Consider the following 11298-nt stretch of genomic DNA (forward strand, 5'->3'; position numbering starts at 1 on the left):
AGTAATAGCTCTCTCAGGATGTCTGTTAGCAGTCAATTTAATGATCAATTCCAGCAATAACAAGACAATTGCCTTAACATAAAACTAGGCTATTGTGTACACTATATTGCCAAAAGTATTTGCTCACCTGCCTTGACTCACATGTGAACTTCATTCACATCCCATTCTTAATCCATGGGGTTTAATATGACGTCGGTCCACCCTTTGCTGCTATAACAGCTTCAACTCTTCTGGGAAGGCTTTCCACAGGGTTTAGGAGTATCTTTATCGGAATTTTTGACCATTCTTTCAGAAGCACATTTGTGAGGTCAGGTCACACACTGATGTTGGACGAGGAGACTGGCTCTCAGTCTCTGCTTTAACTCATCCCAAAGGGTTAAGGCCAGACCAGTCTAGTTCATCCACACCAAACTCTGTCATCCATGTCTTTATTGACCTTGCTTTGTGCAATGGTACACTCATGTTGGTAAAGCAAGGGGCCATCTTCGAGCTGAGCTTGGTCCCTTAATTCCAGTGAAAGGAGCTTTGAATGCTTCAGCATAAAGGCATGAATGACAGAGTATGGTGTGGATGAACTTGACTGGCCTGCACAGTCCTGACCTTAACCGATTAGAACACATTTGGGATGAATTAGAGCGGAGACTGAGAGCTAGTCTCCTTGTCCAACATCAGTGTGAGACCTCACAAATGCGCTTCTGAAAGAATTATCAAAAATTCCCATAAACACACTCTTAAACCTCGTGGAAAGCCTTCCCAGGATAGTTGAAGTTGTTATAGCTGCAAAGGGTGGACAGACATCATATTAAACCCTATTGGTTAGGAATGGAATATGACCGAAATTCATATGAGTCAAGGCAGGTGAGCAAATACTTTTACTTCAGTAAAATCTACAGTACACCATGGTTTTCAGCATAGTGATACATGACACATTCATTTTATATCAAATTTATAAAACAGGGTAGATAAAAACATCCAAGACCAAAATTATAAAAAGGTATGTAAAAAAATATCCAAGACTGAAAAGATTCCAAGCTTCTAGAGAACAACAGCCACAACATAACACAGTTGAACAGACAATAAAGAATATTTTCAGGTGATGTACCATGTAATTCTCATGCACATTACTGTTGCCTCCATTTATACACACACACACACACACACACACACACACACACACACACACACACACACACACACACACACACACACACACACACACACACAGACTACACACCACTTCATGAGAAAACCTTCACTACAGGACATCAGGAGCTCACAGCTAAAGCAAAGAGCTTCTGGCGCTCCTTAAAGGACAGCTTCTCAGGTGCCTTCACTTGATCGAAGTCTCCTCTGTAGCAAACCAACAAAAATGCATTAATATAATGTACAGTATCTTTGTAGCCTTTTCTATTAAGTCTAATTAATTGTTGAATATTGCTCTTCACAGACAAAAGAACGTACCCCTGGTTATTTCCATTCATTGCATTGTGATTTGAGCCAGACTCCACAATACTTCCTGTTGTGCCTTGGGATTACATGAAGTGGAATGACACCATTGTTCAAGAATACGCCACACAACTGTCAATAATTACTAACTTCAAATGATGCCACACCTCAGTCGCTTCAGTACTCTGCGTTCTCACCTTTGACCTCTCCTTTAAGCTGGCTCTTGACCTCTGCTTCCTCCTCATGACCTTTACCCTGCAGCTGGTTGATGCTGTGTTCCATTGGCTGTGTCAGAGATGGATTCATGGGATGGATGTGAGAAGCAGTGGCATGTTAAGATAAGGGCACATTTCAATGTATCTTATCATATAGAAGAGAAACAAACAGGGTACAACTGATGTGGGAGATTTCAATCCTTACTTTTGCAGACATTTGAATATTGGTGTGTAGACATTGGAATATTGGTATCTATTGCTTTTATTTAAGTATTTTGTAACATAATGATAAAGTAGTAGTAGTACAGACCCAATCAATTTGTCTGCCCTTGACATTCCTACTATTTTCCATGCATTCCTGTGCTTTCCTGGTCCGTGTCACTCACCTCCACCACTGTCCTCCTCTCCTCCTGCCGCCGCTCGTGCTCCCCGATGTCCACGTCGCCGTCCTCGTCGCTCTCGCTCTGCTGGAACTCCTGCAGCCGCTTCTGGAACTGCCACTCCAGCGAGAGCCTGCGCAGGCGCTCGCTCTCCTCCAGGGTGCGCTGCACCTTGCCCTGCAGCTGCAGCACCTCCTGCTCCAGCTGGTCCACCGCCTGGTGGCGGAACTGCTTCTGCAGGCGCTCCCGCTCCTCCCTGCGCCACGGGTCGAGCCAGAGGCCGCTTCCGGCGGGCGACTCGGCGGTCAGACCCGCAGGCGGCCGCGTGTGCCTGCTAGCAGGGGCGGAGCCGAGACCGTGTGGGGAAGTGAGGGCCTGGCTTGGGGACCCTTTTGGGGCCGGTGGAGTGGAGGCTGGCCTGAGAATTGAGGTCTGGGGTCTGACGGAGAGCCTCTGCTGTTGCGCGGAGATAGAGGCGAGGCGAGGGCGAGGCAGCGTGGAGCAGGCCGGGACCGGAGCGGGCCGGTGTTGGCCCGGAGTCGGACGGTCCTGGAGCAGCACAGCGTGCGGCGGGGTTCTGAGCAGAGCGTGAGAGCCGCTGTGGCTCTGGTCTGCCGCCGGAGAAGCCGCCGGCGGTCGGAAGGTCACGAAGGAGAGTCCGTGCGACGGGGAGGCTGGGACGTCGATGCGCGTGGGCTGGGATGTCTTCATGAGTGTGCCCGTTTGAGAGGCCCTCCACTGGCCTTGGTGGCTGGCTCTGGTCATTGTGCTGAAGTGTGATTGCACAGGGATGGCGATGGATTGGCTTGCGGTCTGTTGTTTGGCAAGATCATACTGGCTCTTCCAGATCTGTGATTTGTCTAGAACGGACGGAGATCGTCTCTCCTCACATAAGTTCTCCTGTGACCGAGCGTGTCTCTGCAGACAAACAATGAAAAAGTCCTTGCTACAATTCACATACTAATATTAACACATTATCTAAACTCTTTGCATTCTATTATCATGATTTCACATCAGCCATCATGATGTGTGAGTGGTCCTGTTTCATAACATCAAATGTACAACATAATCTGAGGGTAGAAAGATGGAGAATATTCTTCACTCCCTTAATGATGAGCCTGGCAACACTGGAAGTCACACCCACCATAGTGTTCACCCCAGTAGGTCTGTCTGGAGGCGCTGTGCAGAGGGTCTGTTCAGGCTCTCTTGTGCTGTGAGATCTGGGTGTCGGCAGGGTGAGGTAGTCCCTCTGGTGTCCCCACACAGGCTCAGGAGGGCAGGGGGGGAAGCCAGGCTCCTCCTGGGAATCACACATATGAACATGGCGTAACACTGACATGAACAGAGGAGTTGGAATACTGTAGAAATACGAGCAGACTTGAATATTCACCAGTAAATTGCCTGTGGAAATTGATGTGATCTTATTGGCTGGGGTGACTGGGTCAACTGACATCTCACAGGAGTCGCTGTGAGGATCTGGAAGATGAGAGCAAACATCCATCATTTCCAACTCCAGTACTTACAATTAAGTTTGCTCTACAGGCAAATCACAGCAGTGTGTTAACCCCATTCAGTGCAGTTACTGGATTTGTGGTGCGAGTCACACACAAATGTTATTGTAAGCTAATAGAGTTTCATGTCATGAGTAATGTGAGGATGCTGGTCCTCTCACAAGCCAAGTTGGGGTTAGAGCGGTACTCCCATCTGTTCCTCATGAGCACTGCAGCTTTGGGGTCTCCCCTCATCCCCATCAGCTTTTTGCAGGGGCTGATGTGCTCTGTTGTTTCAGCTGGAGGCAGTCACGAACAAGAAACGAGACACAATATGAGACACTTTCCTGAAGAAACACACTCTGACAGCAGTGGCAATCAACTTAAAGGGATATTCCGCCATTTGTGGAAATACGCTCATTTTCCACCTTCCCTCGAGCAAAACAATCGATATTTACCTTGTTCCCGTTCATCCAGCCATTCTGTGAGTCTGGAGATACAACTTTTAGCTTCAGCCTAGCATAGATCATTGAATTGGATTAGACCATTAGCTTCTCGCCTGCTAGCTTCATGTTTAAAAGTGACTAATATTTCTGGTAATTTTCCCATTTAAAACGTGTGTCCTCTCAAGTTAGAAAGTGCAATAAGACCAACTGAAAATGAACCCTGCCGTTTTTCTAGGCTAATTTGACATGGAACTACATTCTCATCTGGCGTAATAATCAAGGCAACTTGCAGCTACTGGCACTACTACTGCTTGATGTCTATGGGGACCAAAGCCATCGATATCTCAAAGTTGCGACAGCCGTTGACTTCCATGTTAAAGCCAGATTAGAGCGGTCACGTGGTTAGTGGGTAGGCTCAGTAGTTCCCTCGGTCCCTGGTTTACTACGGGATTGATAGCAGCGATCGCATTAATATTCACAGTGAATACTCGATGAAAATTACTATAAACTGCATTTCCACATACATACACATTACTCAATGAAAATGCATTATTATGCACACGACTATAAGTCATGTAGAAAAGTCGTATTATATTCATTCATTCTCAATGGAATAGTTCCCGGATGTTCCGCCATTGTTTGTTCACGGGAGTCAACGGTAGTGTCGCAACTTTGAGATATCGATGGCTTTGATGGGGACTATTTTCAGATGCTGCGTACGATATCACTGCGCCTATGGTACGTTTGCAAGTTGCCTTGATTATTACGCCAGATGGGAGTGTAGTTCCATGTCAAATCAGCCTAGAAAAACGCCAGGTTTCATTTTCAGTTGGTCTTATTGCACTTTCTAACTTGAGAGGACACACGTTTTAAATGGGAAAATTATCAGAAATCTTAGTCACTTTTAAACATGAAGCTAGCAGGCGAGAAGCTAATGGTCTAATCCGATTCAGTGATCTATGCTAGGCTGAAGCTAAAAGTTGTATCGCCAGACTCACAGAATGGCTGGATGAACGGGAACAAGGTAAATATCGATTGTTTTGCTCGAGGGGAGGTGGAAAATGAGCGTATTTCCAAAAATGGCGGAATATCCCTTTAAGGTATAAAAATAGTATAATAATAATGAAAATGAAATAATACGAAATAGTCCATGGCAATGTCACACATCCATAGACACTGCTGCCTCACCTCTGGTCGTGACTGCAGGGGGCTCGATTAACATGTCGTCCAGTCCATAGAACACTGCTGCCGACTTCACCACCTCCAGGTTCACCACAGAGCTGCTGTGCAACAAGATGTCTGCTGCCCTGGAACAACACAGATCATGATACAAACTCTACAGAACCTGAGATATTATCTCAAACACATTGATGTCCAATTAAACCTTAGCCTGTAATTTCCCAACTATTAGCTACGGCTTATACAGCTGTGAGGTTAATACAATGGGGCAGTCCATATGGTATTAATATGGTTTTGTTTCGTTTAACTTGCATAAAACACTGTCCTGCGGCTTATATACAATGTGTCTGTGCACAGGAAATTACTGTAGGTATTTTGTTTGTTGCAGTGACGAGAGCTAAATATACTGTACACTTGCACTCTTTCCTTACTTCTCCTGGGAGAGGCCCACTAGACTCTGTCCATTCACAGAGAGAAGCTGGTCTCCTGTTGTCAGACGGCCATCCTGTAGCCACACAGTGAGCGTGCAAAAGCATGAATCCACATGAATGTTCAAAACAAAATGTTCTATTTGGAAACATAGCAAAATCCGATAAATCTAATGAGATAATCTTATCAACAAAGTTTGTACAGCCACATACAAATTCTTCAACCTTAGGTACCTACCACATGTGCTGCTCCACCCCTCACAATGGACTTGATAAAGATCCCCAGCTTGTTGTGTCCAGCTCCCTATTTCAGAATGATTTAGAGACACATCATTAATGCTGCCAGCTCCAAGCCCTGTCTCTCAGGTCAGGAAGACCTCATTAATGTCTCTCTGATCTAAAATACATCTAAAAACAATTCTGTAGAGTTCATCCTCACCTTGGCAGCGACTATGCTGAGGCCAAGTCCACGATGCAATGGTTTCTTAAGAGCAATCATCGTCACATCAGGTTTCTTAATAAAAAATAAATAAATACATAATTCATTTTAGTTGCTACAGGCTGCACAATTCAGCAATCCATTTCTGAGGTAGGTAACGTCAGTGTAAGCGTTTAACCATGCAACCATGTGATGGTCACTGACCATCAGTTCAGTGCTGTTCGTTTCGTGACACAAGTTTGAGGAGCCAGAGGACACAGAGTCTGTTCGGCTGAAGAAGACAGTCCAAGTGCCAGACGAGAGGGGATGAAACATCAGAGAACAGAAGCCTGGAAAATGACAAAACAGAGACTGGCTTACTTTCATTGTAGTATAATGGACAAACATACATATTAAATATTACATTGAGCTTTGAGATGTTAAACCTTAAAAATCTGTAACTGTAATGAGAAGCTAATACATGAAGAATGGTCTCGATACATTCTCAGCCATCCTGATATAATCGAATGAGATTAGTGTTGTGTGGGGTATTTGACAGACACCTTTGTGGCAGATGGGCTCCAGAAAGTCCCGGAAGCCATGTGGGATGCCCTGCATGCTGTCACAGGTGTAACCGTCCTCGGGCAGGAGGAAAGGCAAGCGGAGGTCAACATCCACCTCCAGCCGAATCTCCCACCCCTCTCTCTTCAGCATGTTATCTGTGGTGATCTCTGCCATAGAGACCAGGTTATCGATCATACCCTAGATTGATGTAAACGCAATCAAACTATACATTAGGATCCTTGATTTTTCAAAGTGTGACACAGTATCAACGATGTCTTAAAGATGTAGTATCAAGCGTTTGGGCGACTCACCGGTGGTATGGTAGGCATATTGGCACTCAGAGTGCGTATCTGTAGGGAGTTCAGTTTGAAACAGGCTTCGTGGACCCTCTTGGTGTCCTGCATGGTGTGTGCATTCATGCTCAGGAGAGTTATGGCCTGTGTAAAACAAAACAAAACTGTCAATATATTGTCTTTTTAAATGTATATACCGGTACTGTGTAAGTGTTTTGCCTTCAAGAATAAGGCCAAAAAAGTGGTGCTTGTTTAGACAGTGCGTGACAGTGAGAAGAGATGTAAAAATGTTTTACATAATACTTTTTCAGGGATTCCTCAAACACACACAAACACAAACACACACACACACACACACACAGATAGAGAGAAACATACACACACACATAGGAACATACCTGCATAACAAGACTCAGGTGACAGTCCGCTGCCAGCTCCAAGCCCTGCCTCTCGGCCCAGGCTGAGACGAGGGCAAGCCGCTGGCGCATGGTCTCCAGCCACAGCGGAGACCTCCGGTGGTGCCCCCTCAGCGCCGGCCCCGAGCCCAGCAGCCAGTTGACCAGCCAGCCGCTGATGAAGTGCAGCAGCTGGGAGAAGAGCTGGATGCTGAAGGCCGCGTTCACACGGCACCTGCGCAACAGGCTCATGGCTCGCACCAGACCGTTCAGCACTCCCTCTGCACCAAGATGGAGGGTGACCAAGAACACACTGGTTATCAGATAGGGATGTCATATCACATCAGTGTCATTCATTACTCAACTGGTAACACGTATGAAGGTATGAATCAGTGGCTTTTTAATTCCCCTTCACAAGACACTGGGGCTTTATAAAGTAAACCTTACTGTCACTACCAGTATTTAATTTCAAAATTATTTTTAGAGAGAACGGTTAACTTTATTTGAGGTTCTATATGCCACCTATTGCTGAAGGCTTGGTTGTCTGGTCCTTTGCATCAGTCAAGAAAGATGGCATGTGTCTCTCGAGGTCCTTCTGCAGACGCTGGGATAAGTATCTGAAGAGCACAGATTTCACAACCACATACAATTACTCACAATGATAGCATGAGTCAACAATGACAGCAATAAAGTTAATTGAATTTAAAAAAGCATCATATTGGTAACTAATGTGTGGCAGATTCTTTGACTGCAGACAGACACCTACTGTATGTTGCTGGTAATTGCCAACCATCACACTGATTTTCAAAACATGTGACAGTGGATGATTAAATAGCTATGGTGCCGTAATAAGGCCACATCAGAGATGAGATGCTCTAGTCTCAAATGTCTCTCTTACCTGAAGGAGTGGTGTACTAGCTGAGCCAGAGTTTTCTGGGTTGGCCTGGTAAGGGGGTTCAGGTCTCGGTCCTGCCTCAGGAAGTTCAGCAGCTCGGACGCGTTGGCCATCCAGAAGGCCAAAGACACAGCAATGGTCCTGTGTTTCTGAAGGACAGCGTGTGTATTGTAAATATCATATAAGATCATCTCACAACATCTCATGTTGTACCCCTGTACTCTTCCAACATGTTTTTCTCATGACTCTAGAATTCTAAAAAGACTCTAATGCTAAAGTAAGCTTAATACACAGTGTATCATTGGTAAAATGTACAATATATATTCTGCAGCACTGTAGGCCTATCAAATCCGAGAGAGGAATATCATTACTAACCTCAATTACAGTATCTATCATGGCCACCATTTTGTTTGTAATGGTGGCAATGTGATGCACACTGTCATGAGTACCACCGAGCAGAGAGCGAGCGACCAGGTAGAAGGCGTAGGCTGGGGATAGGGGGAAGTGCACAGTGGAGCTGGTGTAGCTCACTATTGCAACCAGGAATGCTTCTTCATCTGAGACAGACAAAATGGGTGTTGTCAGAACAGGAAAGGTGGAACACTGACCTTTTCAGCATGTCAAGTTGCTGAAGGGCAGCTTACAAGCAGGTGCATGTGATATATGTGTGTCAAGTGCAATACTCACGGTTGTCTGCTAACTTAATGCTGACTGGCAGCGTCTGTGTTGATGGGCTGTCATGTAGAAAAACAACAAGCTATTTACAATCTGTACATGATCTGCTATTCAGTGTTTTATTCATCATTTATTGAATTCAATTCAATTTGTGGATTGCTTCATTAGCAGTAACCATTCCTCCTTTGCTATAACATTTAGCTATTATGAGGTTATACATTTCCATGCAAGTATTTATTTTTCTGCTCGGCCGAATACGCTCATACAGATCTTTAGCATGTTTTCTCTTAATGCTGTATATCTGGGTCTTTCCCAGGCATGCTCACCCATTCTCTTTGTTTTGGGGAGACTGGCCTGCTTGGTCTGACCTGCATGGGCCCTGGCTTCCGGAGGCCTGAGAAAGGGTAAATATGTTAATTACACATTCTTTAGGAACAATGGCTGACACACACAATGTACGCAACCTCCATCGTTACTTGCACCAGTGTCACAAGAGTGTAAAGACCCAAATCAAAACACAAACCCATGTACAGATAGATGCATAATTTGAACAAAAATAGATAAACCGAATATTTCCTAATGACAAACTACCTTATTATGTGGTCCGCCTGCAGCAAGGATGAAAAAAAGTTGGTAAAGAGGCAAAAATTAGATGCAGCTGTTTAAATTTTGTAAACACATACATGAAAATGTGCATTAATGTGTAAACCTTATTAACAATAATCCCTTCTCCATGACCTAGGTTGATTAAGAATACCTTGGTTTTCATCAGGGTGTGTCACTGTTATAGTAAGGTTATGTTAAGTCAGTGCTATTAGGATTAGCCTACATTAGCTACAGATTTCATTAATGTAAGCCTCTCTCACCTGACTTGCCATGAACATCAGAGTTTGGTGGCGTTTTAGATGGACTGGCCTGTTGCTGGCGTGTGGATTTTTTTACATTTTGTCTGTTGAAAAGTCAGTAAACGGACACTTAACATAAAAAACGACAGATATTAATACAAATCTTGACTGGCAATCAAATGTAATCTGGTTTTGGTAATTATATCCGTGCACAACAACTGAGTTAATTTATGACTTCAGTTCCATGTGTTAAGTCAACTGATTCTATTGGACATCTAATGCTAATGAAATGAAAAATACCAGTGACATACCCATTCTCTTTTCCATTTTTGTTGTCACCAACAGAATTGTCTCTTTTTTTGTCTTTTTTGTCTTTCTTGGACAGTGTCCTCTTGAAATTCTGGATGACACCTGTTTTCTCTTTCTTCACTTCTTCAGTATTCTATCATAGCAGAGAAACAACAACAACATAACACATGCTATTAGCAAGCACTATCATACTGGGTTTTTGAACTATATTCCAACCCACTGACATCTCTCTTTAATAGGTCACACAGAGCTTAAGGCAGAGAGAATTACACCTGAGGTGAGGTCTTGGTGTTCCTCAGGACAAATCGTCCCTCACAGTTGTTTTGAATCCAGCTGAGTTGCACAAGCAGTGGCTTCTCCTTCAGCTCTAGTAGTCTTTCCTCTTCAAAACATAACAGGGATGAAGAGAGGGATCACGGCTTTTATATTCCATAACTGGATTAAACACTGCCAATATGGGTCCATATTTACATTACATGTAGTTACACATAGTTACAAAGTAGTGGATCCACACACCTTTGTTGATGTGGACCTCATACAAAGAGAAGGAGTCCACTTTAAGTTTCATGTCTGGTCGGAATTTCTCCAGCAGTGTCCCAGTAACCTCCTGGGTAGTGTCGGTGCAACTGACACGCAGGCACTTGGTGGCAACATTTCCTGCTACCTGGTCCTCCCAGTAAAATCTCATCACACCGTAGTACTTCAGGTCCTAATGAGACCACAATATATCATATTTGACTGAGTGTAATATGGCATTTCATTACTTTCAGTAAATGCTCATTGTGTGGCACGTCATGGTACATTTCATCTAGTATTTAATGAATGAGAGTAGCTACAAGTTCTGTGTATACAATAGTGAGAATTACTGGAAATTTGTTTAGAAAATATCCTCACCTGATCTGGCTGGCTGATTTCAAATAGGTCGAGTCTTTTGGAATTCCACTGGTTAATGATGTGGGTAAGTCTACCACGTTCCTGCTCCTTAAAAGCCGCATCAATAGACTCACGATTTGTGCCAATGTCCATTATAGAAAGATAATTCCCATACACATGCTCCATTTTCCAAAAGATTGCCACAAAAATGAAATCTCAAAATATATGTATTGATTTGCTGTCTGTTAAAATTTTGTCTTGAGATCACTAGACCACAATGGCACACAACCAACTCCCTTACTTGCGCTTTGGAGTGTCACTTCAAATAAATATCAGTGATGGCAAGCCCCCAACCCCAACCCCAACCCAACGGCCACTCCACCAATGTCATGATCACTATTCCGGGTTATTCCGGTTGAGTGCTCAGCACATCAAGGCTTCAGTTAA

General features: G+C 44.1%; 1 protein-coding gene across 1 annotated transcript; it reads right to left on the reverse strand.

The window, feature by feature from the left end:
* Window positions 1-1265: 1265 nt before the first annotated feature.
* LOC134067988 (afadin) lies at window positions 1266-11004 on the reverse strand. The gene is made up of 22 exons (XM_062523480.1): window positions 10873-11004; window positions 10493-10687; window positions 10251-10358; window positions 9981-10111; window positions 9151-9218; window positions 8525-8706; window positions 8153-8298; window positions 7777-7871; window positions 7258-7535; window positions 6878-7003; window positions 6566-6764; window positions 6228-6352; window positions 6024-6098; window positions 5823-5888; window positions 5588-5661; window positions 5166-5284; window positions 3714-3830; window positions 3432-3517; window positions 3186-3341; window positions 2048-2959; window positions 1631-1731; window positions 1266-1350 (listed from the first exon to the last, which is right to left on the reverse strand). The coding sequence occupies exons 1-22, from the start codon at window positions 11002-11004 to the stop codon at window positions 1266-1268; spliced, it is 3576 nt and encodes a 1191-aa protein (XP_062379464.1).
* Window positions 11005-11298: the final 294 nt, after the last annotated feature.

This window comes from Sardina pilchardus, chromosome 20 (genome assembly GCF_963854185.1).
Source record: "Sardina pilchardus chromosome 20, fSarPil1.1, whole genome shotgun sequence".
Taxonomy (NCBI): domain Eukaryota; kingdom Metazoa; phylum Chordata; class Actinopteri; order Clupeiformes; family Clupeidae; genus Sardina; species Sardina pilchardus.

Excerpts from the sequence above, each read along its gene's own strand:
- LOC134067988 (XM_062523480.1), bottom strand. The coding sequence starts at position 11,004 with ATGGACATTGGCACAAATCGTGAGTCTATTGATGCGGCTTTTAAGGAG. Across the intron at positions 5,889-6,023 it reads TCAGCATAGTCGCTGCCAAG|GGAGCTGGACACAACAAGCT; the intron begins GTGAGGATGAAC and ends ATTCTGAAATAG. Across the intron at positions 2,960-3,185 it reads CTACTGGGGTGAACACTATG|AGACACGCTCGGTCACAGGA; the intron begins GTGGGTGTGACT and ends GTTTGTCTGCAG.